Source organism: Taudactylus pleione, unplaced genomic scaffold (assembly GCF_031769625.1).
Source record: "Taudactylus pleione unplaced genomic scaffold, aTauple2 ptg000326l, whole genome shotgun sequence".
NCBI lineage: Eukaryota > Metazoa > Chordata > Amphibia > Anura > Myobatrachidae > Taudactylus > Taudactylus pleione.
In genome coordinates this window covers 9,102,684-9,130,123 of record NW_028284727.1, presented here as the reverse complement: position 1 = coordinate 9,130,123, position 27,440 = coordinate 9,102,684, and the positions used below count along the sequence as shown (strand labels likewise).

Genomic DNA, 27,440 nt, shown 5'->3' with positions numbered 1-27,440 from the left:
AATATACAATTGTTGTTAGATAATTAAAGTACAGCTAGTGATGTTGTATGGTTTTCACTATGGCTATAACATGAAGAAATATACCTGTTTGAAATTGGTTGAACTTGTCTAAAAAATCATAGAAGAGATTCTGGAGGTAGTCAAGAAGATCTGGAACATAACAACAGAAAAACCTACTGTCCGGTACTAATGTTAAGAAAAACACTTTAAAACTCTATATATAAGCATAGTAGTTTGGCACAGCACAAGTTCTATTGGCAATTTTGACTAATTGGGAATAAAAAATTAGGTAAAGGATTGATGTTCTATGTTACAATGTAGAATATATAATGTGGAATAAAATTACCTTTTCGGTACTGATTAAACTTGTCGAGCCAATCATAGAAGATATGCTGGAGGTAGTGAAGAAGATCTGGAACAGAGCAATAGAGAAACATATTGTCCAATACTAACGTTTAAACACTTAACAATATTACAGTATATCATTTAGGGTTGGGTATGAAATCCGGGCTGTCGGGATGCCACTGGTCAGAATACAGACAGCGGCATCCTGACAGCCAGAATCCCAACACCCATAGGAATGCAGTGTAAGTATTTTCCCATCCCTTACCCTAACCCTACCATAACCCTCCCTCCCCGGTGCCTAGCCCTATCCTCCCCCCCTAGCCTAACCTCTCCCTCGATGCACCTTAAACCTAACACCCCCTCCCTGGTGCCTAACCTATTGTATGGGATGTAGTCAGCATCTCGGTGTGCAGGATGCTGACGGTCAGGATACTGGTGCTGGGATCCTGACCTGTCAGGATTTTGGCATCGGTATTTAGGCCCTCGGCATCCTGCACACCCCGAAATGCCAACTACATCCCGTACATTTTTTATTTCAATGGTTTAGCAAAGTTTTGAGGTGAGGGGAGCAGAGGGTAAAAATAGGTGCCAACTGAAGGAATTGCCAACCCCACCTTATAACAAAGCCCCCCACGAAAAAAGAGCTGTGCTACTTAGAGACATAAAATGCTTATAATACATTATAGAATTGTAATAGCTTAGAAAGTAACAGTACACAGTTCAGTTAAGTAGTCAAAGTGGAGAAGTATAAAGTATGGTATGGAAATTTAAAACTGAATGGTGAGGGTCCTGGGGACCGCCTATGCCCCATAAGAGTTAGGGATGTTGATAGTTTGGAATTAAGTTGAAATATTTTTAACACTCCTGCTAGTGCTAATACAGTGTATGTGTTTTTAATGTACAGTATACATGTATATTCCCCACTAACTATTAAAACTATACCCCTAACTGATGCAGAGAACTTTTAGCTCAGTGTGGTCTACAAGGTTCACAAAGTATTACATATATTTTAAAGTATCTGATTATTCAATTTGCCAAAAAACAAAATTGCAAGTTAGAAGCATATGCTTTTAAAATGAATTCCATGTCAACATGATTAGTCATAGATTAAGTTACAGTTGTGGCAAGCATAGCGTAACAAACATGCATAGTGTCACACAGATGCACAGGGTATGAGGGTGGAACTGCAGGGCATATGCCCCATTTTAATCCAGTTTTGTGTTTAAATGAGTTTAAATGAATGAATTGTTCCTGTAGGCCCTGGCCAATACTAACTATATGGCCAGATCTCAAAGCCTCAGGTTTTAGACTACAGTATTTCCACTCTATCTTGCTACATTATTTAATATTCCACTGTTTACATACTCAGATTTTTTTTTTGGTACTCTGCTCTTTCCCACTCTTCTATTCATCTTATTCCCTACCCTTCACTTCCCTAAAACCATTGCCACCTCCAACCTAGGAATCACCAGGACTCTTCCTAGAGTTGGCCGGTCGTCTAAACTGAGCAATCACGGGAGAGGGCCCTAGTCAGGGAGGTGACGAAGAACCCAATTGTCATTCTGTCAGAGCTACAGCATTCCTCTGTAGAGAGAGGAGAACCTTCCAGAAGGACAACCATCTCTGCAGCAATCCACCAATCAGGTCTGTATGATAGAGTGGCCAGATGCAAAGCCACTCCTTAGTAAAAAAAAACACATGGCAGCCCACCTGGAGTTTTCCAAAATGCACCTGAAGGACTCAGACCATGAGAAACAAAATTCTCTGGTCTGATGAGACAAAGATTGAACTCTTTGGTGTGAAGGCCAGGCATTATGTTTGGAGAAAAACAGGCACCGCTCATCACCAGGCCAATACCATCCCTACAGTGAAGCATGGTGGTGGCAGCATCATGCTGTGGGGATGTTTTTCAGTGGCAGGAACTGGGAGACTAGTCAGGATAGAGGGAAAGATGAATGCAGCAATGCACAGAGACATCCTGGATGAAAACCTGCTTCAGAGTGCTCTTGACCTCAGACTGGGGTGACGGTTCATCTTTCAGCAGAAAAATGACCCTAAGCACACAGCCAAGATATCAAAGGAGTGGCTTCAGGACAACTCTGTGAATGTCCTTGAGTGGCCCAGCCAGAGTCCAGACTGGAATCCGATTGAACATCTGGAGAGATCTGAAAGTGGCTGTGCACCGGCGCTTCTCATCCAACCTGATGGCGCTGGAGAGGGTGCTGCCAAGAGGAATGGGCTAAACTGCCCAAATATAGGTGTGCCAAGCTTGTGGCATCATATTCAAAAAGACTTGAGGCTGTACTTGCTGCCAAAGGTGCATCAACAAAGTATTGAGCAACGGTTGTGAATAATTATGTACATGTGATTTCTTAGGTTTTTTTTAATTAAATTAGCAAAAAACTCAAAAAACTTTATGGGGTATTATGTGTAGAATTTTGATGTCAAAAATTTATTTATTCCATTTTGGAATAAGGCTGTAACATAACAAAATGTGGAAAAAGTGAAGCGCTGTGAATACTCTCCGCATGCACTGTATACAACAAATATACAGAATTTTAATAAAACAGATCAAGTATTCCAGATTCTTTTTTACATTTACAAGAGGTTCACAGTGGGATCAGTTGTTAAATTGTGGTCATTAAATAGTTAACCATCTTTATTCAAAACCTATATAAATATAAAAATCTTTATCTTCTCAATACTAAAATATACTATTTCTAGAAAGCTATATTGGCTAAGGCACTCCTTACTACTAGTATACTGTACTGCAGATATAAAATGTGTATGCTATACATTACTTGCAGTCACACACATCTCATTTCCATTTAATTACCTTAGACCCTAGGCAGAGGTGTATTAAGAGAGTAGGGAGCCCATGTGCATTCTCCATCTGGGCCCCCTCCTCTGCCGCTTGCATGTGCAGGTCTCTGGGAAAATGGTGCAGTGGCCATTTTCCTGGGGATATTTCTACTGCGCATGCTCAAATCTTTGAAAAAATGGCTGGTGCAACATTTTCACTGTGATTTTGGGAAGCACTGTTACTGCTGAAGTGGTACTCCGGATTGGTAAATATTGTAGATTATAGGTGCAGGGTGTGGGGTGTGGGCCCCCCGGGACCCAGGGACTCATGTGCACTGCCCATCCTGCACTTATAGATGCTCAACTGGCCATAGGGATGCAATTATGGCGTTAACTCTAATGTGAAATTAAGTTACCTTTTCGGAACTGATTAGACTTGTTTAGCCAATCATAGAAGAGATTCTGGAGGTAGTGAAAAAGATCTGAAATAGAGCAACAGATACAAATACTGTCCATGTCCAAGGTTAAGAAAAACACTTTAAATCATTGTACTTAAAAGTAGCAGTTTGGCACAGGATATGTTGGATAGTTTTACTGATTTGGAAAACAAATTCATTAGTAAAGTATGACTGTTCTATGTAACTATAGTTTAATTGAACTTTACCTTTTCCAAAGCTGGTGAGTCTGTCAAGACATGCATAGAAGAGATCGTGGATGTAGTGAAAGAGATCTGAGACAAAGGAGACAAAACAGGTTTTAGTTGGTTTGCTATCTATGGGCCTTATTCAGCAATGCACACTAGTGCACTGCTGAATGCAGATTCCCAATGATTGGGAATCTATGCAGGCACATGACCCATTCTGCGCATGTGCAGAACGGGTCTGCGATCCCGCACAGAGACTGACAGCATTTACTGGACGGGGAAGGGGTGTCGATGCCCTCCGATCCCCAAAACAGAGCCATGACACCGCCATTGGGGGGAGGGAAGAAGACAGGACCTCCGTTGGCTGATGGAGATTTCCTGGCTTCTTCCTCTCAACTGCAGTGGCCGGCTGCGTGACCCCATGGGTCACCTTAGCGAGTCGATGTTCCGCAGAATATCCAATGTTGCATTGGACAATGCAGCTCGGATACATAATGCAGCAGGAGACGTGATGCCTCCTGCTGCATTACCATATCTGCACAGAAGGAATTCCAAAGCTGCTTGCGAGCAGCTTTGCAATTCCGTCTGAAGCTGAATCAGGCCCTATATCTATTTATATTGCAATGTCTGATAGTCCAAATCAAGCCTGATGACCAAATATAATATTATTAAAATAAATGGAATTATTATCTGGAAGTTGGTAAATGCAGTCAGAAGATAATCACTGTTGACCTGTGTATGTGGTCTTCTTTCATGCACATTAACAGGCCCAATATAGTCAATATTGGTAAATGTGAATTATCTATGCACCAAGCAGTTGTATCTTGTCCAAATTGGTATTCTACGTGTGTGGGAAAATTGTTCCTGTTGGTCAACACTCAAGCCAAATAGCAGGAATGACCTGCATGTGGCCACCATAATTTTCAAATAGAAAAGAGCTGTAGTAATGATATTTATTATCTTTATAACTGTTATCATTGGCTTTGTTATTTTTTGTCAAATAGTATAAACTAGGTAAAAGTCACAGTTTAAAGTACTGCCACTGAGGCAACAGAGTGTTATAAAAGATAACAAATTAACAAGTTGCTGGGGTAAATTTACTAAAGTGACAGTTTTTAGAAGTAGAGATATTGCCCATAGCAACCAATCAGATTCTACTTAACATTTAACTAGCACCTTCTAGAAGATAATAGCTAGAATCTGATTGTTTATTATGGGCAACATCTCCACAAAAACTCTCAATTTAGTAAATTTACCCCACTGAGTCTACTGTGATAAAGCAAACTGTGAACTGTAAAACTCATGGGAATTGTGCCGAACTAACAAGGAATGATGACTGTGCTAAATTCAACTATAGAGTGTTAAACTGTATTAGCATTTATTTTTAGTGGGTACTAAACATTAATAAAATGAGACTAAGGGCCGAATTCAATTACAGGTGAAAATGGCCAATTTGGCCATCATTGGCAAAATCAGCCATCAGATCGGCCAAATTCGCGCCCGATATTGGCCAATTTCATGGTCGATTTCACCACGACTGCTAAAAAATGGCCGATTTTCGATAAAAAAACTAGACCAGGCAAAAAAAATTGCAAAATCCCTATTTTTGGCTAAAAATGTGTGGATTTCTTTCAGAACCTTTTGGACACCGCCCTATTGATATTTTACCCCCCAAAAAATTCATAAGTTGCGTAATTTGGTGAAAAAAAACAGCTGAAATTTTGGGCGAAAGTTTTTTTTTGTGAAAAATGCGTTTAACGTATTAGGTCTGTTTTTCTGGGGGGCTATAAGGATGCAACAAGTGTTTTAAACATTGTACATGCCTGGCGCAGGTGTTTTTTTTTAAACCATTAAAAAACACCTGCGCCAGCAACATGCAATGTTTGAAACACTTTTCGCATCCTCTGAAATACCAGACCCGATATGTTAAATGCATTTTTCACAATATTTTTTTTTCAGCCAAAATTTCAGCGGTCTTTTTAGCCAAAGTACGCAACTTACAAATTTTTGGGGGATAAAGTATCATTAGGGGAGAGGAGTCCAAAGGGTTCTGACAGAAAACACCACATTTTTAGCCAAAAATAGGGATTTTTAACAAATTTTCTCCATGTCTGAGATGGACAAAAGTTTTCTCCAGTTTTTCACAAAAAAATATCGATAAATTATCGCGGGTGTGATAATATCACCAAAAATCAGACGATAATATCCTCGCTAATTGAATACAGCCCTAAGTATTAGCAGAGAGAAAGGAAAGAGGATCCTGCTTACATGCTTACAATCTATAGGTAAATATGATTTTGATACATGAGAATAACAGCAACATATTGCAAATTGTTCCAGCCAGATTGAAAGGGTGGAACGTTATTGCAGGGCTATATGATCCAGTCACACAGCAATGTTGGTGTGGGGTAAGAGAGTTCTTTGTGAGTGTAGAAAGGGAAACAAGGTAAATTTTATTTGAGCTGTGTAAAGGGGAAGGAAATTTAGTAAATTAAACTTTATAAGTTGCATGAAGTGTTACATTTATAAAGAATGCTTGAATATTTAAAAAGACTAGAAGAGAGTAGTCTCAGACCATCCAGAGAGATAAAGTGGAAAGTTGCCCATAGCAACTAATCAGCTTCTAGCTACCATTTATCTAGCATAGTCTATAAAATGACAGTTATAAACTGATTGGTTGCTATGGGAAACTTCTCCACTTTATCTCTCTCGAAGGTTTGATACATCTGTACCTAGTAGTGTTGTATAAAGTAAGTCATTCCACAGAGTGGGCGCAGCCAAAACAAGTTCTATAACCTTGAATGGGCACAGGTAATGAATGTAGGTGAGAGATGTAGATCTTGTTCAGAGCAGGGGGATTAAGCTGATATTTGCAAGGAACATCATCTGACCGCTGCATTCACAATAGATTGTTTGGCTGAAAGTATATTTAGGAGAAGAACAGTTAGGGGACTATTGCAATATTCAATGCAGGAGATAATGAGTGCATTAATTATCATTTTTGCAATGTCTTGTATGAGATGGGTTAGGTAAGGGATGCCAGCACTCGGGATCCTGGCATTCAGAATCCTGATGTCGGCATCCTGACAGGGTTAGGATAATGACATCTGTCGGTAGGTATACTCCCCCTCCCCCTCTCCCTACCCTAACCCTCCCTGATCCTAACCTCCGGCCTAGTGCCTAAATCTAAACTCTCCCACCTCATACCCTAAACCTAATCCTCCCACCATAGCTCCTAACCCTAACCCTCCCCCTAGTGCCTAACCCTGACTCTAACCCTCCCCCTAACCCTGATACTTACCTTTGGGATTTTGGTGGTCAGGATGCCGGCACTGGGATTCTGACAGGTGTGGGGATTCCAGGGCTGGCATTCTGACAGTCGGGATCCCCGTGGCCAGGATATTGACCTTATCCAGTATGAGATATGTTGGTATTATGGAGATTTTTCTTAAATGTATGTATAAATATTTGTATACAGATTGAATGAATGGTGAAATTAACAGTTCTGAGTCAAGGATGACACCTAGACAGCAAGCATGAAGGGTAGGGTTTATCATTGTGTCAAGGATGACACCTAGACAGCAATCATGAGGGCTAGGATTTATTGTCGTGTTGTCAGCAGTAATAAAAATGTCAGGTTGATAACTTATTTAAGTTGGTGGGAATATTATTAACTCTGTTTTTGAAAAATTGATAGTTTGAGGTTGTGAGATGACTTCCAAGATGAAATGAAAGAAAATCATTCAGGAACATGGATCAACACAGATGGTGGGAAATATGGATAGGATAGGTAAATGTGGGTAGCTGCTGCTAAAGTTACCTTCTCTGGATTTATTAAACCAATTTAGGCTATCATAGAAGAGATCCTGAAGGTAGTGTAAAAGATCTGAAAAAATAAAGAGACAATAGTACAGTACGTTGGCAATCTGAGTACAGAGATAACTACAGTAAAGCCATAGTACAGTAATCACTTACAAATAAGGCTGCCCATTTATATCATTAGTCAACTGATTTGAAAAATGTACTCAAGCTAAGCATAGCTGATTTTTTACAGTTTATTCCAGTGCAGCACCATCATAGGCTAACTTTAGCTTCTATATATTGGAAACAACAAAGAAAATCAGAATAAATGGAAACATAATTGATATCATTTTAGATGAGAACAGAAATAGCTAGTATATTTTCTACTAGCTGTAATTCCAGTTGTTGCATGGCTTTTATTTATTTATTTTTTCTCTTTGTCTCAACCCCCTCCCTATCTCTCTCTTTCTCTTTACCCCCAATTCCCCCATCACCTGGCACTTTCTCCCCTCCACTCTCTCTTATTCCCCTCCTCTCTCTCTTATTCCCCTCCCTCTTTTCTCTCTCTTCGCCATCCCAGCACTTTCTTCCCAATTCTTCTCCTTCCCCCATTGTCTGTCTCTGTAACCACCCCCATCACTCTCTCCTGTGTATCACTGATGCTGGTGGGAGGGATCAGAGCTTAGACTGACCGTGATTACATTCCGTGATGAATATATTTTTAACCTAAGCAATTAAAAGAGGCAGACAATGAGTGACACCTTGTTCTCTAAAATGTACTATATATATTGTCTGATTCAGAGGGGCAGAGCCAATGATGTTATGACAACTGAAATTATTGTAGTATCAATATATTAAACCAAATACTGTCCTAAACATGAGGGAGAAGCTTTACCAATCTGTAATGCAGTGAGGTTAATTTATGTTTTAAGAGAGCTGTAGTTGAGTATCCGCTTAATGCTGAACATGAGTGCTTTATGTTTTTTAACATTTCACACCTAAGAATTTTACTAACTGTCATTGAAGTAAAAAAATAATAACTTCTGACAATTACATACAGTAGGTAGTATATGTTATTAATTAATATACCCAGAACAATCATGGTTGTGCTTTCTCTTATATGTTAGTGGTGATTGTTGTTACCTTCTTTTAACTGGTTAAGTCTATTAAGGCCATCATAGAAAATACCCCGAAAGTACTGGAGAAAACCTGAAAAAAGAGAGACAAAATAGGTACAATAGGAGTTAACTGTAATTCGTATAAAGAAATATGAATTAAGTTTTATATATGTACAGTATATAAGATGTTTAACTGGTTGTATATGTAAACAAATACAAAGGTCCTGTGTTTTAGGAGTGTGCAATGAGAGGGGAAATATTTATGAAAATACAGTACATGTGTCTGGGCATCAACAACATTCCAACATAAGACAAAGTATTTAGTTAAGTCTTCATGGGCTTGATTCAGACTTGCACATAATTCAGAATGCAGATGGGTCTCATGATATTTAGCAACTGGCATTCATTGCGGCCTATGCAATTTAGACCAATACAGTTGTATGCATCTGGTTTGCATCTTACTTGTGGTTGAATGGACATTACTGTATGGCAACAGTGTGCTAACGAGGTGTCTGTAAGTAGGATAAGTTTCCCACATGGGCATATATAGTATGTGGAATTGCAGGCTATTCAGAGATGAACATTTGCAGAGATCTGTCCGACTTCAGCCAGGTCTCCTGCACCAAAAATAGGCCTGGTGTAAATGCAGATAACATGATGATGGCTGATCTCACAAGCAGAGGTCTAGGGGTAGTCCAGTCACATAGATGTGGCTGACTCTAAATACAGGCAGATGCAAGTGACTATGGCCCGTATTCAATTTGACCCGAGGCGCTGTCGAAGCTGGATTATTGGCTGATACAAGATCAGTTTAAAATTGAATCACAGCGACACCATCTTGCGACTGGCCGCAAGACGCCATCTTGGAAATGAGATCGCAAGAAGCCATTTTGCGAATGGCCACCTCAGCGCCATTTTAGATAAACTCACACTTTAGTACATGTGGCGATATTACTATTAGCATCATGCGATTGCATCTGTGACCATCGCCATAAGTTACGGCGATTCATCAAAAGCCCATTTCATGACTTTACGTAGTATGGGTGCTCTGGATAAAGTGTATATTATTATAATTCCCCTAAAGGATGTATTTCAGAAATGGCTGTACAGTATGTCAAAATTGGATTGCATTAGCTAAAGAGAGCAAATGCCACGTGACAACTAGCCTGTGTAGACAAGCTTCATGGACATAACGTCTGCTCTCACTCCAGGTGGCCCTGCTCGAATACAGCAAGAGGGTCGTTTGTAGCACCTTACATTAGCAGGCTTCCTACAATAAAATACCTTCAAAGCCAAGAGTGTTATCTGAGGTTTGGGTCTTGTAGATGTGCTAATTTGCATCCACACAGGCCCTGGGAGAACAAAGACCAGTATTTTGGAGCCTGAAAAGGGTGGGGGCTGCTGGGGCATGAGCAAGTCATGGAAGTGTAAGGCTCAGCATTCCACACTGCTAGGTGTTCACTTAGTTTAAGTGAGATTCAAGTGCACCATTTCTCATACACACATTAACAGCACAATTGTGCTGTTAACTAATCGCATATTAGCGAATGCATAAGATCCTGTATGAAAACACTGTTTATTAGCTTCATGCGCATGCATCTGCCCCAAGTTAACTAGTGTCTTTACATCACACCCTGCATACTTACACATTACATATTCACATAAAAGGTTTAATAAGCTTTATAGTATAAGATTTAAGTTTGTTCATTTAGCATAAATGCTGTAAAATAAAGATTATTTGGTAACTAAGGTTTTAAACATGATAAGTAAGCCGTGATTGGTATTGTACTGATGCGTACTCTTTCAACAGTATTCCGGTACCATCAATGTGGAGATCGCATCATGCATTCTCAACTTATGGACCACAGAGACTTCAAGCAACAAAATGTACATTATATGAACAACTGTTAGGATGTTGCATGAGGCAGGAAACCAGAGACCCCCAGTTGTTAGAGGCTGGGTTGTGTCTATTTGAATCAACCTGTTAAATGCCTTGTAACATATGCTCTCTCCTTTAGGACCAATGGTATTAGAAACAAACTTCTCTATTGTGTTGTTTATTTCTTGGGGGTATAAATATGTGTGCTCTGACCCTGGGTTCCTAGTCTTCGTGCTGAATGCTGATTGACGAGGGGTTTCTTGCTGATGCCTAACATCTGGACCAGAGACTGTTGCGTATGTATAATTGTACTTGGGTCTGTATAATCTCTTTGCGCTAATATTATATAAGGATCATAGCGTGTAACTGCTGTACTTTCACTTGAATAATACTTTGTGCTTTGGAACCACAGTTTCTAGGTCTGGAGTCTTTATTTACTGTATGACTGCATATGCAAATTAGTGTCATCCTTAGAGGTTTATAGGAAGGATATTAGAAGGTATAGACGGGGGTATATAGAGGTTCAAAGGCAGTATCCTTAGTTGGGGCTCATCGTGAAGTTACTTACCTACTCACATGGCACATACGGTTATCGATATCTCAGCAAAGGGTGGTGTGGCCTCATGTAGGGTTTACCTGCAACCGCTTTGTGCTGAAAGATCGCTATCCGTTTTCATGTGAGCCAAGGAAGCTGGCTAGAATCCAGGGACAAGAGAGGAAAAAGTTTGTTTTCCTTTGTTGATAGAACCTAACGTTTAAAGGGGTGCCGCAGTATTGAGCACACGGCTGAGTCTTAGTTTTGCACACAGTAAAGATGCACTTTTGCGTACGCAGCTAAAAAGTTGTCATACGGTTGTGTGGTAGTCGCATTATTGTGTATGTGACTGGTTGCACAATAGCGTATAGTACTTCCGGTTGTGCTGCCACGTGTTTAAATAAAGTCGTTGAGGTTTACATTTTTCAATTGTTATCAATATTTGGGTTAACATGTATTTTTCTGCACAGAAAAAAGTGTGTAACAGTGAGTGTTTGTTAGTAGGGGTAACTTGTTCCCTACAGTTAGAGGTACCATATGACCTTTAAGGGCTAAGTGCTAGTCGCTCAGTAAGCAGCTTACCGTTCTATACACAGTAGCAGGTGTACATGTTGTCTTTGTTGTAGAGAGGTGCGTGGAAGTAGCCGACTTAAACTTCCATAGGTGTGGAATTTGCCTTACTAAATCTTATTCGGGTGTGGAAGTTGTCTTTTTCAAATCTTATCCAGGTGTGTGGGCGCTGCCGTTTAAATCGTCCACAGGTAAGTGAAAGTATCTTGATTGTCTTTCACCAGTTTAAATCTTTATTGAAAAGCGTAGGATTTTTCTCAGAATGGGAGCCGCGCAAACAATAGAGGTTAGACAATGATGTGCTGCTAATGGAAGCGCTGTTTGGATCAGCCCATCGTATTATGCATACTAAGTACGGTACTTATGCGATAAGGTACTGTGATGTATGGTTTAAAATGACGATGAAGAATGTTAGACCGTTTCCCAGAATTGGTAGTTTTGACAAAAATATACTAGATAATGTCCATGATCACATCAGTCTGATGCGCTCCAAAGAGAAAAAGGTAAAATATTATGAATGTTTAAAGTTGTGGCAGCATGAAGGAGATGTGTGGCTTAAAAATGCGCAAGCAACGCAAACTAGCATTGCGAGCGCATTGCCAGAGAATACATCCGCGACACTGAATTGCAATACGGGCGAAACGCAAAATGGCGCGCATGTGCAGCAAGGTAGCATTGTGGAGAGTATTGCCAGCAGTTCACGCTCACCACCCCCACCTTATGTGGATGGAAGTGCAAGTACAGTTACCAAAAATACCCATAAAAATGTAACAAGCAATTTGTACCCTCTCAACTATAAAGAAAATGTTCATGATGTGGATGATGAGCCTATAGTAATGTCTGCCATTTCCCATGCTGTACAGATGATAGATGCTGCATCACAACAATCACTAGTGGTGCCGTCATCTCCATCGGTAACAGTAAGGGAAGTGCTTACACCCTCTGCACCCGTAGAGGAAGTTGTTAATACCATACATAGCAGCAACAGATTAAACCCCCAGCCAGGTAACAAGATCAAAGGTAACCATTCCGAATGGAAATGCAGATGCAAAATGTGTAGTGCCCACGAGGGAAGTAGTAATGCATTGTCCCTGATCAAGAGCAGAACTAAATTCCATCATAAATGATTTCCCCGATTCCAAAAAGGAACTAGATTTTTGAGAAATTTGGGTAGTTCTCATGAGCCAACTAATAAAGATTGGCGTGTGGTGTTAAGGGCCTGTCTACCACGCAATACCGACATGACAAAATTTATCACGGATTGTGTATTGGATGGTGACGTTCCCTTAACAGACCAAGTAAACCAAGGTGACATTTCCCGCATTGTAACTCAATTGGGTATATAATTTCCGGTAGTAGTTAACTTGGATAAAATTTTCACCATTAAGCAAAAGGAGAGTGAATCTGCAGAAGATTATTGCGACCAGGCTCTGCAGGCTATCACCCAGTACACTGGGTTAGAAGATATTAAAGATAGCACTCACCACAGGGGAATGATAGTCACAGTACTCATGAACGGTCTGAAAGAGAATTTAAAGACTCGGGTTCAGACCTCACAACCTAGCTGGAGGGGAGTCACAATAGATACCCTCATAGAATCTGCCATAGAACATGATAAAAACATCTCAAAGAAGAGAGAGACCCAGAGCGAAAAACTAATGGCTGTCAGTATACAAGCTCTGGAGGGAATGAAGGTAACATCACAGCCAACAGACACATTTGCATCTGCACACACACTTATACCTGAATTGTTATATGCCCTCACTAACACCACACAACAACAAACACAGCTCTATTCCACAAACCCTATACAACCACAGGTCCCACACTACTCACAAACCTCATATCCCCCACAATATCCTTACCCTCCCTATCCTTACCCATATCCACCACCTTTACCCTCTGCTCAAACCTCACAACAACACGTGTCTTCACCTGATCCATGAACATGTTTTAATTGTAAACAAACAGGACACTTAAGTAGAAACTGTACAGTAAAAAGAGTAGGAACCCCAAATCAGGGAAGACCTGGACATCCCCATAAGGGATATGCACAGAGACCAGCAAATGTCCAGCAGGCACCAGCTCCAATTGTGGCCGTAAATGCTTTATTGGAGAATGGTAGCCAACGCTAGGGGTCAGGTCATACCTGTAGTCTACAGATAGTCAGGTTAATGGGAAGTACTAGGGAAGAACCGGTCATGATGGTTGATGTAGCTGGTACTGAATATCCTTTTCTTATAGACACTGGGGCGACCAGGTTAGTGATAAAATCTCCTGTTAATTTACAGGTGACCAACGAGACAGTACCAACAATGGGTGTAACAGGTAAAGTGGAACATTATCCTTTAACAAAGTCCACGGAGGTTACTATTGGGCCGATTGTATACCAGGCATTCTTTCCTTCTGGCTGCTGCGGCTCCTACTAACCTGCTGGGTAGAGACATGTTATGTAAGATGGGATGTGTTATATATTGCAACCCTGATGGTGTATTTTTAGATATCCCAGAGAGAGTTGCACACAAGGTGCGGGATATGTTGGACACTCCCCAAAGGATAATGTATCACTCTACAAGTTTAAATGAAAATCCATCTCAGGTAGATGAAATGTTGTCCCAAATTCCAGATTGGACTAAGGATGGACAGGACACTGGATTAATGGCAAACGTAAGCCCTATAATAGTAAATTTAAAAAGCAGTGGGCAAGCTCCAAAAATTCCCCAGTATCCACTAAAACAGGAGGTAGAATTAGGGGTTTTTCCAATAATTGAGCGATTATTGCAACAGGGAATTTTAGTTCATACAGCTAGTGTAGCCAACAGTCCCATCTTCCCGATGAAGAAGAGAAGTGGGAGGGGTAATAGGCTGGTACAAGACCTTAGAGGTGTTAATAAGGTAGTAGAAAGCCAATTCCCTGTAGTGCCAAATCCAGCAGTCATCCTGATGCAGATCCCACCAAATGCAACCCATTTCACTGTCATTGACCTCTGTTCTGCTTTCTTCTCTGTGCCTCTCCACCCTGACTGTCAGTATCTATTCACATTTACATACAGAGGTGTAGAATACACATGGACACGGTTACTCCAAGGTTTCATAGACAGCCCCAGTATCTTCTCCCAGGCATTGCACGACTGTTTACAATCTTTTCAACCTGCCAATGGATCTGTTCTAATTCAATATGTGGACGATTTATTGCTATGTTCTGACTCGTTTATGTCATGTTTGAATGATACTAAACTTTTGTTGCTTCATCTCTCGCATACAGAACACAAGGTGGCTAAGGACAAACTATAGCCGTGCCAATCCAGAGTAAAATATTTGGGACACTGCCTAACCCAGGGGTTATGACATCTTACAAATGATAGAATCCAGGCCATACAGAACATGACACTGCCACAGAATCAACAGCAAATTCGTACCTTCTTGGGAATGTGTGGATACTGTAGAATGTGGATCCCAGGTTTTTCTATTTTGGCCTTGCCTTTACAGGAATTAGTCTCTTCCTCAAAGCCCGATCGTGTCGAAACAGAGCAGGCTATTCTTAATCTTAAGGATAGTCTGACAAAAGCTCCTGCATTGGGAATACCTGATTATGAAAAACCTTTTGATTTGTATTGTACGGAAGCCGATGGTTGTGCTGCAGGTGTTCTTACACAAAAATATGGTGATGCCAGTAGGCCTGTAGCATACTACAGTGCCCAATTGGACACTGTGGCAAGATCACTCCCCACTTGTTTGAGAAGTGTAGCAGCTACCGCTTTATTGGTGAGTAAAAGTGAGGAAATAGTATTGGGTCATGATATGATTGTCTACACTCCTCATGCTGTATCAGCTCTGTTGAACTCAGCTCAAACCAGACATGTCTCTTCAGCTAGGTTTACCAAATGGGAACTAGCTCTAATCGCACCAGCAAACATCACTGTTAAACGTTGCAGCACGCTGACTCCAGCAATGTATTTACCATATGTACAACATGATGTACAAAGGGTGGAAGGAGGCGAGTTGCTGGTGGGAGGTGAGTTCTGCGGACATAATGATATGCACGATTGTATGGAATATCTGAATCAGACTTTTACTGCTAGACCTGACATACACGACACACCTTTAGAGAATGTGGATGTGACTTTTTATACGGATGGGAGTTGTCATAGACAAACAGACACAGGTGAATTATGTACAGGTTATGCTGTTGTAAATGACACACACATCATAGAATCTAAACCTCTTGGTCCTCCTCACTCACCCCAGGTGGCAGAGTTAGTAGCACTAACTAGAGCATGTGAACTGGCAGCAGGCAAATCTGCTAACATTTACACTGACTCGAGGTACGCGTTCGGGGTGGTGCACAATTTTGGGGCTCGATGGCGTCTGAGAAATTTTATGACAGCAGCAGGCACACAAGTTGCACATTCCCGACACATAAAACATCTTTTAGAAGCAATCCAACTGCCCAAAGCGGTGGCAGTAATTAAATGTAAAGCCCATACATGTGAGGAAGATCCGGTGTCACTGGGCAACAACAGAGCCGATGAAGCTGCAAAATGGGCAGCAGAGTTAAAAATGTTTTATCCCACTGAAAAAATTATGTCTCTCCAAACAATTGATAAGCTGAAATTAATTGAGATGCAAAATTTGTGTTCAATTCAGGAAAAGTCCATTTGGAAGTCAAGGGATGTGGGCAAGAGTCCTCCAGGCTCTGGAGGGATGGACAAGGTAAACCAGTAGCCCCCAATGCATATTACCCCAGCCTGGCAGAGGCAGCACCTGGTTTGACACGTCTGGGAAAACAAGGTATGTGCAAGTTGGTGAGAGCATACTTGTGCACACCGGGTTTTTCTTCACAAGCACAAAAGATAGCAATGTCCTATCTGACCTGCTTGAGGAAGAACATAGGGAAAGCAATCCCTACCAAACCGTCCCACATTCTATCAACTGATGGACCTTTAAAGGTGATACAAATTGATTTCATCCAATTACCACCCTGCAGGAATCTTAAGTATGTATTAGTGTGCACTGATGTATTTTCTAACTGGGTTGAGGACTACCCAGCGGCCACTAATACTGCTGCGTTTACGGTCAAGAAAATAGTTTAGGAATTTCTTGCATTCAGGTTGTTTGACTAATTGGTGGGAAGGTCCGTACCAGGTGCTGCTGACAAGTACTACATCTTTGAAGGTGGCTGAGAGAGATACCTGGGTCCATTCCACTCACTACAAAAAGGTCAATCAATCGGTGGAGAAACAAGTCATAGACAAGGCTGATAGCATGGACCTGTCACTCACGAGCTTGTTCCGGGAGGATTGAAAAGGTCATAGTGAGATACCTGAACTAAGAGAAATTTGCAGGTCTTGTTGTGACAATGGACGGGCCTGCTGTGTTCATTTTCATATTCTCTTTTAGAGTGTTCACCATCCTGGTCGGTTCGGGAATATCCAGTTTCTGTGATGGGAGACCGATTGAGGAAATGGGAGCTGATGGCAGTGCTGATGGAGAGGAGTGCAATGCCAATCAGGGGAGTGTCTGACCAATCTTAGTACTGTTATTGTTAAGAGAGCTGTCATTCCGGATACTCGGGGATGGTGTGGAGGTTTATCGTCTGAAGATTCCTGTATTTGTGAGCTTTGTGGGTCCCTAGTTGATGAGAACTGTATCCAACAGTGCCAACCTAAGTACTGGGGTGGGTATCCTTTAGAGGATTATCATAGCATGGTAGGCAAAGTGTTAATTCAAACTGATTGCTGGGTGTGTTCACATGTGCCACAGGGACTGCATAATGTAGGGTTGGTGCCATTTCTGCTGAATATCACAGAAATTTTAGAATTACAAAAAGGGAAAACATTGGATTGAAAATGTCTCTCATCCAAACCACCTCATTTCAAACTATATCAATACCAAGTAGATAGATCACTTTTGTGTTTAAACATAACCTACTCCAATAAACCCAGGAGTTGGGAAGTGACGGGGAATAATCAGACGATGACCTTCTCACAAAGAGCTGATAATGAGTCCATAAACCATGATCTGTTATGCTCAATTAAATCTAGTGAGAAACATTTTAGGTATCGGTATACATTGAGTTCCACCAAAGAATTTATTGGTAAGGTGCCAGATGGTTATTGTGCTAAAATAATACAGCCAGAAACTTGCATGTACCAGATGGAAGACCCAGAAATAGGATTGTTTGCAAGGGAAATGTGCTTAATGATAATGATGCATACCATTCCTTATGTTCTCCCTGATAATGTATATTTTATATGTGGAAGAAAAGCATATAAGTGGCTCTCCCCGAGTTCCGAAGGTTTGTGTTACCTGGGAAGAGCAGTCCCAGAAGTTATTACCCTCACACATGTTGAAATGCTTGGTATACATAAAAACACACCGTCACCATATCTTCACACACAATATGAACACAGAGGCAAACAAAATATGATACCTGGTGACGTGCACAAAGCCACTCAGTTAATTAGTGAGACAACTGGCTTTCAAGTTTTAGTCGCATTGGATCCCACCAGGATCGCTCGGGGTACATTAAACTTTAGATATATTCAGGAGCTTGCTAAATTGATAGATAATATCACCGAGATGTACGATGACACATTCAGGTATACAGGGAGAGAATTGCAAGCGTACAAGAAAGAATTGGTGCAACACACGCTAGTGTTAAATTATTTAACTGCTGTTACTGGAGGGTATTACGTAATGTTGGCCACCCAATTTGGAGTAAAATGTCGCACCTATGTCACCAATGATACCAGCAACCCCAAGGAGGTGATAGACCAGAAGATGGATGAAATTCTGCAGCTAAAATGAGAGTTTCGTAAGAACCATAACACTTCAGTGGCTGAAGTAATGGAGAATATAGAAGGATGGGTTTCTAGGCTGAACCCAGTGAAATGGTTCTCAGGTCTAGGGGAATGGGTCCAGGAAATGATCGCCAGTATAGGCAAATTCTTAATCCTTATACTGATTGTCATCATAATAATTGGCATATGTTTCCGGTGTGTTCTTATTGTGTTGAAGTGTGGAAAATGTAAAAATAGAGTAAAACGAAAGAACAAAATTATGATGTTGGTCAGTATGAATACCGAGGTAAATACAGAACTGCATTACAACCCTGAACTAGGAAATACCATCATTTAATGTATTATATTTAGACATGCATAGAATGTATTAATGAAATGTTATTTTTAAAAACACCTCAGATAATGTAAAGTCTCAATTCCCCTTCAAGACTGCCTTTATAAGACTGGTGTATCCCCATACCTTTCACATGATCTTCCAAGATCTTCCATGATCTTTCACATGATCTTCCAAGAACTAATAGTAGTTTTATGTCCCCACTCAGAGACACATTATTGATGGATTAAGAACCACCTTGTGCCATCCCATAATAACACTAAATAGTATATAAATGTAAGCGTAAATTATATTTTAAAATCAGATTGTGATAGCATGTTGTTCGCTATCAAAAGGCGGACTGTCAAAGCTGGATTATTGGCTGAGACAAGATCAGTTTAAAATTGACTGGCCACAAGACGCCATCTTGGAAATGAGATCGCAAGATGCCATTTGGCGAATGGCCGCCTCAGCGCCATTTTAGATAAACTCACACTTTAGTACATGTGGCGATATTACTATTAGCATCATGCGATTGCATCTGTGACCATCGCCATAAGTTACGGCGATTCATCAAAAGCCCATTTCATGATTTTATGTAGTATGGGTGCTCTGGATAAAGTGAATATTATTATAATTCCCCTAAAGGATATATTTAAGAAATTGCTGTACAGTATGTCAAAATTGGATTGCATTAGCTAAACAGAGCAAATGGCCACGTGTCAACTAGCCTGTGTAGACAAGCTTCATGGACATAACGTCTGCTCTCACTCCAGGTGGCCCTGCTCGAATACAGCAAGAGGGTCGTTTGTAGCACCTTACATTAGCAGGCTTCCAACAATAATATACATTCAAAGCCAAGAGTGTTATCTGAGGTTTGGGTCTTGTAGATGTGCTAATTTGCATCCACACAGGCCCTGGGAGAACAAAGACCAGTATTTGGAGCCTAAAAAGGGTGGGGGCTGCTGGGGCATGAGCAAGTCATGGAACTATAAGGCTCAGCATTCCACACTGCTAGGTGTTCACTTAGTTTAAGTGATATTTAAGTGCACCATTTCTCATACACACATTAATACGCACAATTGCGCTGTTAACTAATCGCATATTAGCGGATGCATAAGATCCTGTATGAAAACGCTGTTTATTAGCTTCATGCGCACGCATCTGCTCCAAGTTAACTAGCGTCTTTACATCACATCCTGCATACTTACACATTACATATTCACATAAAAGGTTTAATAAGCTTTAAAGTATAAGACTTAAGTTTGTTCATTTAGCATAAATGCTGTGAAATAAAGATTATTTGGTAACTATGGTTTTATACATGATAAGTAAGCCGTGATTGGTATTGTACTGATGCGTACTCTTTCAACAGTATTCCGGTACCATCAGTTTGGAGATCGCATCATGCATTCTCAACTTATGGACCGCAGAGACTTCAAGCAACAAAATGTACATTATATGAACAACTGTTAGGATGTTGCATGAGGCAGGAAACCAGAGAACCCCAGTTGTTAGAGGCTGGGTTGTGTCTATTTGAATCAACCTGTTAAATGCCTTGTAACATATGCTCTCTCCTTTAGGACCAATGGTATTAGCAACAAACTTCTCTATTGTGTTGTTTATTTCTTGGGGGTATAAATATGTGTGCTCTGACCCTGGGTTCCTAGTCTTTGTGCTGATTGATGAGTGGTTTCTTGCTGATGCCTAACATCTGGACCAGAGAGCGCTGCGTATGTATAATTGTACTTGGGTCTGTATAATCTCTTTGCGCTAAGATTATATGAGGATCATAGCGTGTAACTGCTGTACTTTCACTTGAATAATACTTTGTGCTTTGGAACCACAGATTCTAGGTCTGGAGTCTTTATTTACTGTATGACTGTGTACGCAAATTAGCATCATCCTTAGAGGTTTATAGGAAGAATATTAGAAGGTATAGACAGGGGTATATAGAGGTTCAAAGGCAGTATCCTTACAGCGTTAACTTAACGCGGCCCGGACTTAACGCTGGGTTCACCTGTTTTCGAGGCGTTAAAGTATTGCGTGCGTGCCCGCACATCCCCATATTAAATTTGAAATTAGGCTAAAACAGGACCCGGCGATACTTGGATCGGCGGTAAAAATGAGAATTTTCGGAAAATAATCCTAGGACCCCTCTAAAGATGTCCAGACAAGATGGATCACTATGGGTACCCCCTATTTGGCTGAAAGAGAAAGTCGGGATTTTAAATAGCTGCGGCAGGTGTTTTTTTCCCGACTTTGAAGAAGTGATGCAGAAGAGCATTTAGTTTTTTTTTTTCCTTTTTAAAAATGGTCCCATCAAATTTGGGGTACGTGAAAATGGGTAATAGCATATTTTTAAGTCCAAAAACGCAATTTAAAAAAATTCTGCAAAAATGCACCTGCCATGGCTATTTTAAACCCCGACTTCCTTCAGTAGTTAAAAATTGGGGTACCCATAGTGATCCCCCATGTCAGCCGCTGATTGGCTCTGGCTACTGACAGTTCCCACGTGGTGTGACTCACCCATGTGGGAACAGTCAGTGGCCGGAGCCAATAAGCGGCCGCTCTACAGTCAGCGTGGCCGCTGATTGGCTCTCGGGACTGCCAGGTCCGTGGATGTGCCGTCAGCTGGCATTCGAGAGCTATGAGTATGTGTGGCAACACACATACTCATAGCTAGTTGGTGGGTCTTGTAGTCATTTTTTTTTTTTGCCAAGTACGTGGATTACTGAGGTGACCAGCGCAAGGCTATAGGTGAGTATGAAATCTTCCTTGCAGGACCATGTTTTTTGGATGTTCTACTGGAGAAGGGGACAGATTCATCTGGTATAGGTAAGTATGTGTGAATGGGTAGGTGTGTGTAATAAAGTTATACTGTTACGGTGTGTGTATTTTGTCTTTTTTAACTATTTATTTTACAGTGAAATTACAGGTGCTGCATGTCTGCTGGCACTTGTAGTTCCACAAGTGCAAAATGGCAGGCATGCTGGCACTTGTAGTTCCACTGTAAAGTACAATAGTGTTACATTATTTGACCCCCCTATTACCCCCATACCCACTGCTTCAGGGATATGGGGATGAGGCCCAGGCTTCAGCGTAAGCCTGTGGTGCTCGGGAGAGGGGGGACCTTTTATGGGGGTCACCAACTCCCCCGAGATCACCGGGTTGCACTGACCGACTTGGGGTGTAATGCTTTGGATCTGGAGCCCTGGTGATTGGGCCTCCGGGCTGTGGCATTACACCCCAGTCGGTTGGGTCTGGTGCTGGTCTTAAATATAGGGGGTACCCCATGTCTTTTTTGCCCCTATATTTAAAACCAGCACTGGTCCCTGCAGCCTGGTGTTGGTTTCTAAAATACGGTGGAACCCTACACATTTTGTTCCCCGTATTTTTAGAAACCACCACTGGCTGGCAAGCCTGGGGCTGGTTTGGCTTGTGGGGGGGACCTAATGTCAATTTTTTTGTCATTTTTTACTATTTTTTTTTTAAGTTAAAAAAAACAGGAATTTTCGGGAAATATTCTAGGGACCCCCCTAAAGATGTGTAGACATGGGGGATCACTATGGGTACCCCCATTTTTAACTATTGAAGGAAGTCGGGGTTTCAAATAGCCGCGGCAGGTGCGTAAATGCTGCTTTGAATAAGGTGATGCAGAAGAGCATTTAGAAGTTTTTTTAGGGCAAAACAACTATGACCATCAAATTTGGGGTACTTGAAAATGGGGTTCAGCATATATTAAAGTTGCTAAAGTGACTTTAAAAGATCATGAAAAACCAACCTGCCGCAAACACCTGCAATCAAAAAAACACTTGAGGCATACTAGGGGACCCCCCCCAGAGTCAAGTTTGCTATTTTTTTAAGTTTGTACCCCAACTTTTTTTTCACCCCCTTTTTCAAAGTCAATTTTTGGGGTGCCCTTAATTTTTTGAAACATTTTTTTTGACACAGATTTCCTTTGGAGGACTGTCTGAAGGCTGCACGGGGGTTCCCGAAATGTTGCACTCCAAAACCCCAATTCTGCACTTTTTAACGCCTGACATTCATAGGCGATACTTTACCGCCTATTACATTGCATTGACTTAACGCCTAGGCGGAAAGTCTTTCAAATTGATTACGGCCCTATGAGTCAGACCCAAAGTATATTATCTATGTCACAAATACAAAGCTATATATCTCAGGAGTGCAACTTAATATTTTGGCATATTTTAAACTCCTACCAATACACTAACACATTAGACTGTATAGTAGACATCTTATCTTATTTACATTTACTTTATAGTCTGGTGAAGGAATGGTTTAGCACAGGGTAGAGTGATGGCATGGGATACGACTAGAGCACAGTGTATTAAATGTGTGCTATATAATGTAATTGTTCTGGTCAACTTGTTTGTTTTTAAGGTAATGGCAATAACATAACAGGTGGCACATTTACCTTCAACATAAAGCTTTATTCAATGAGATCAAAATACTTCCCATCAAAGTACATTGGTATGCACAGCAAGATGACAGGTGTGTGGCAGAGTGAGGATGTAAGGTGTTTTCTTGCATTGGAGCGCCTAGTTTAGTGGTGCAGTTTTTAGGTTCACTACATGCAAGCGTATAAATTCCTTCATCATTCACCTTAATAAAGTTCTTTACTAATTAGGGCATCAGATATGATTTTTTGTAAGAAAGACATCTAAGCCATTTTTAAATTCAGTAAAATGTAAGTAAAAACAAACTATTCCTGTACTCATGGTGAATTTGCTATTCTTCCTTTTGTCCTTTGTATGGGCTCAGGGTATGGGGCATAGTCAGGAGGCATAACCAAAACTGCAGTAGGGTTACAACTATTATTTGTCAGAGCTCAATCATGCACCTTATGTGCCATCAGAGCTCCACATTACTAGTTACTGTATATGCCATCAGACTCTCCACATGCCCAGTTATATGTCATCTGCTCCCTATGCCCATCTATAGCCATTAACACCCAACCAAGACCCATTATATTAAGATTTATGGGCTGTGCTTTAATCTTAAACCAAAGCAAATACAGCATTAACTATTCCTAGTTCATACAGTACAATCCGTGTACAGTCTTCCATAAATTAAAGGGAACATCTGCAGGGATAATAGGGTTTTCTATAGTGTGATCAATTCCCTTTATAGTGTGATTGTGATATATGTACATATTAATAAAGGGAATCCTTTGCACGTTTCTGATTTCTCAGCATTTTTATTTGGTAGTGGACCCCAACATGATTAGTGGTTGATGGATTATAGATCATTGTAATGAAATTATGGTAGAAACACCCTAAACCTTTTTATTTGGTGACTTTCAATAGTCCACCAGATCAGCACTTACATTTGGTCCATGGGTACAGTGTCTGAACATGTATACTTATCTGCATACTCTCATAAAAAGCTTTCTAATCCCATCACCATTACCTATCTGGGATTACATCAACACTCCGCAGTGGAGGCAGAACTAGAGCGGAGAGAGACGTGACAGTGGTTGAAAAGGGAGGACCGGGACAGTGGTGGAGTAACGAGGGCTGGGACAGAGAGGGACCTAACAAAGCAGAGAGGGATGGGACAGAGGCAGAGCAGAGAGGGTTGGCTGATGTTGTGATTTCCAGATGCTGACCATCTGGGATTGCTAAAGCTCTGGACTCTATTGCGCAGTGTTCCTCTCCTAGGTATACTTTTAGTTTGTGGAGGTATCTTAAAAAATCAGAATGTATGGGTGCGCACACACACACACAAACAAATATATACAAACGCACATATAAATACAAACACGTATACATATAACCACATATATATCACAGAGATAATATTACCTTCTCCAAATTGAGTAAGTTTGTTAACTACATCAGAGAAGAGAGTTTGGCTGAAGTGAAGACAATCTAAGGGAAGGCAAAGAGTTTTTGTTTTAATATGTTGGAAATAGTTCTTCAGTTCTCTTAAGGTGCCTCACACTTTGGGACTGATTCATAATTGGGAGCAAAGCAAAAAAATCCTCAGATGGCATAAAACACGTTATGCCTTATGATCCCTCTCCTGCAGCCTATGAAGAAAACAAAAGAGCACTATGAAGAGAGAAGAGAGGCACTGTGAATAGATGAGAGGGACACTGTGAAAAGAGGAGAGAGGCACTGTGAAAAGAAGAGAAGGCCCTGTGAAGAGATGAGAGTGGCACTGGGAACGGCACTGGGAAGATCGGAGAGGGGCACTATGAAGGAATATAAGGCACAATGAACAGAGATAAAACGGCAGGCACTTGGGAATGTTACCCCAGAATAATGGAGAATTATATATATATATATATGTATATACCTTGTCTATGTCCCGGACTTTCTCCACTAGCACCGGGTTGCGTGACTGGGGCAGAGTACAGGGAGACACCAGGTTGGGGGCTGTGTGACAGGTTAAGATAACAGGGCACTGAGACAGGGGCTGGAGTACAGGGAGGCACTGGGCTGCGGAGAAATGATGCAGCAAGCCATAAATGGCTTACTGCAGATGGCTCGTGATTTGATGCCTGTGCAAATAAAAATGCAGCTGCTGTCACTCCATGGCTACCAGTCCATGTCCATGAGCTGCAACCAAATGCTCCATCCCAGCACCAGCCGCTAATCTTTACAGAGGCGCCCTCCTCAGTGTGGTGCTATAAGTATCTCTAATGGTAGAGCCGGGCCTGGCTACATACAATAGCAGCCAGTGTTTATCCTGTATACAAAATATATATGTTTTTGCACCTTTTGCATTGCAACATATTTTGTCCAGGTGCAAAGTTACAAGGTTTACTTTTTTTTTTGCTTTGTTCCCAACTCAGAATCAGCCTCTTTGTGTTTACCTGTTTCCGTCTACAGGGCGGTACAATGGGGAAACTTGTACTGGCCTGAGCATCCATGCTGACAAGCTTTAAAACCACTTCTATTTGCTATTTCATATTCTAATTTCTGTAAGTTGGCTAATAACATAAAATATCAAGATAACTACATACAATGTTAACTATACAACTGTAATTGAAGTTCTTATCCAATTGCAGATCACAGCATTTAGAAGTCACACTTTAATGACATTATAAAACATTATAGTTCACATTTTGATGCAGTATTTGTTTATTTTTTGCACAATTCTATTTTTGGAGGAGTCAGTGATTCCAGATTAGATTGAACTATCTATTGTATGTGGCTCTGAGGTTTGACCTGTTATGTACAGTACAGTGTTTGCATACTCATGTGTTGCTATTTGCCATTCATCTTGCATCCACTGTAATGAGTCTGACACTTTTTCTGCTGCTGTTTAGAGTTTCATACTGTAATACATTGTATCAAGTATTGATATTTCTCTGAGCTCCAGGAAGTTATTTTATATGTTTATTTATATTTAGTGCTTTAGGTTTGTTTAATCAGTTGTATTTATATATGTATTTGTATGCCTGGTCATTATAATTTATTAGCTTTATTGTGGTTTTGTTATTTTATATTAGCAACAACAAGTGCCACAAGTTTATCCTTTATTTCCTTTACTGCTTTTAATGTGTTTGATGATCAGACATTTCCACAATGCCCTTAAGCAGATAAAATGTGTTTGATGATAACAATAATTAAAAATCAGAGTCAATCATAATCAACAATTACAACAATCACATGTTAAATCACATTTTATAATTTTATCTAATAAGGGGTTTAGAAGAAAATGGAATGCTTGATAAAGTATTTTACTGTATGTTACTACAGTAGTGTTCACCTGATACATTTAAGGTGTATGACTGTATATATTGAAGTTGTGAATTTAGAGGATCTTTTTCATTTATTAGACATTGTAAACCCTGAGAGCCAATAATGCTTATTGCAGTAAACAGAACTGGCCAAGTGCCTTAATTAAGATCCTTATTTCTAGTAGATAATGGGATCTTTTATAATCTTAATGTTTAAAATATGATTATAGATATTATTATAGCATTTTAACTAGATTTGTAATTTCTTACTCTAAATGAAAGTATATATGAGCCAGAAATCTATTATTTGATTGTGTTTTCTCATACTTTGTATTTAGTATAGATATATTTAGTACTTTTTAAGTTTATTCATGATGTTTTATACAATTATGGTAATTTTCAGCTAGTATATAGCATTCTCCTTTTGATACAGTGCATCTGGAAAGAATTCACAGCACGTCACCTTTTCCACATTTTGTTATGTTACAGCCTTAATCCAAAATGGAATAAATTCATTTTTGTCCTCAAATTTCTACACACAATACCCCATAATGACAGCGTGTAAAAAGTTTTTTTGAGATTTTTCCAAATTTAATTAAAAAAAACCTAAGAAATCACATGTACATAAGTACTCACAACCTTTGCCATGAAACTCAAAATTGAGCTCAGGTGCATCCTGTTTCCACTGATCATCCTTGAGATGTTTCTTCAGCTTAATTGGAGTCCACCTGTGGTAAATTCAGTTGATTGGACATGATTTTGAAAGGCACACACACCTGTCTATATAAGGTCACACACTTAACAGTGCATGTCAGAGCACAAACCAAGCATGTAGTCCAAGGAATTGTCTGTAGACCTCCGAGACAGGATTGTCTCGAGGCACAAATCTGGGGAAGGGTACAGAAAAATATCTGCTG

The 27,440-nt window shown here is 40.4% G+C and overlaps 1 protein-coding gene across 1 annotated transcript in view; it reads right to left on the bottom strand.

Moving 5' to 3' along the window:
* The window catches only part of LOC148509480 (uncharacterized), a 123,333-nt gene that overhangs the window by 6,703 nt on the left and 89,190 nt on the right, over nt 1-27,440 (bottom strand). The window contains exons 24-30 of the mRNA XM_088443113.1: nt 24,638-24,703; nt 8,735-8,800; nt 7,611-7,676; nt 3,812-3,877; nt 3,564-3,629; nt 347-412; nt 85-150 (exon numbers count right to left, since the gene is read on the bottom strand). Of these exons, the coding sequence (XP_088299239.1) occupies nt 85-150; nt 347-412; nt 3,564-3,629; nt 3,812-3,877; nt 7,611-7,676; nt 8,735-8,800; nt 24,638-24,703 (462 nt within the window). The remainder of the gene's footprint in view (nt 1-84; nt 151-346; nt 413-3,563; nt 3,630-3,811; nt 3,878-7,610; nt 7,677-8,734; nt 8,801-24,637; nt 24,704-27,440) is intronic.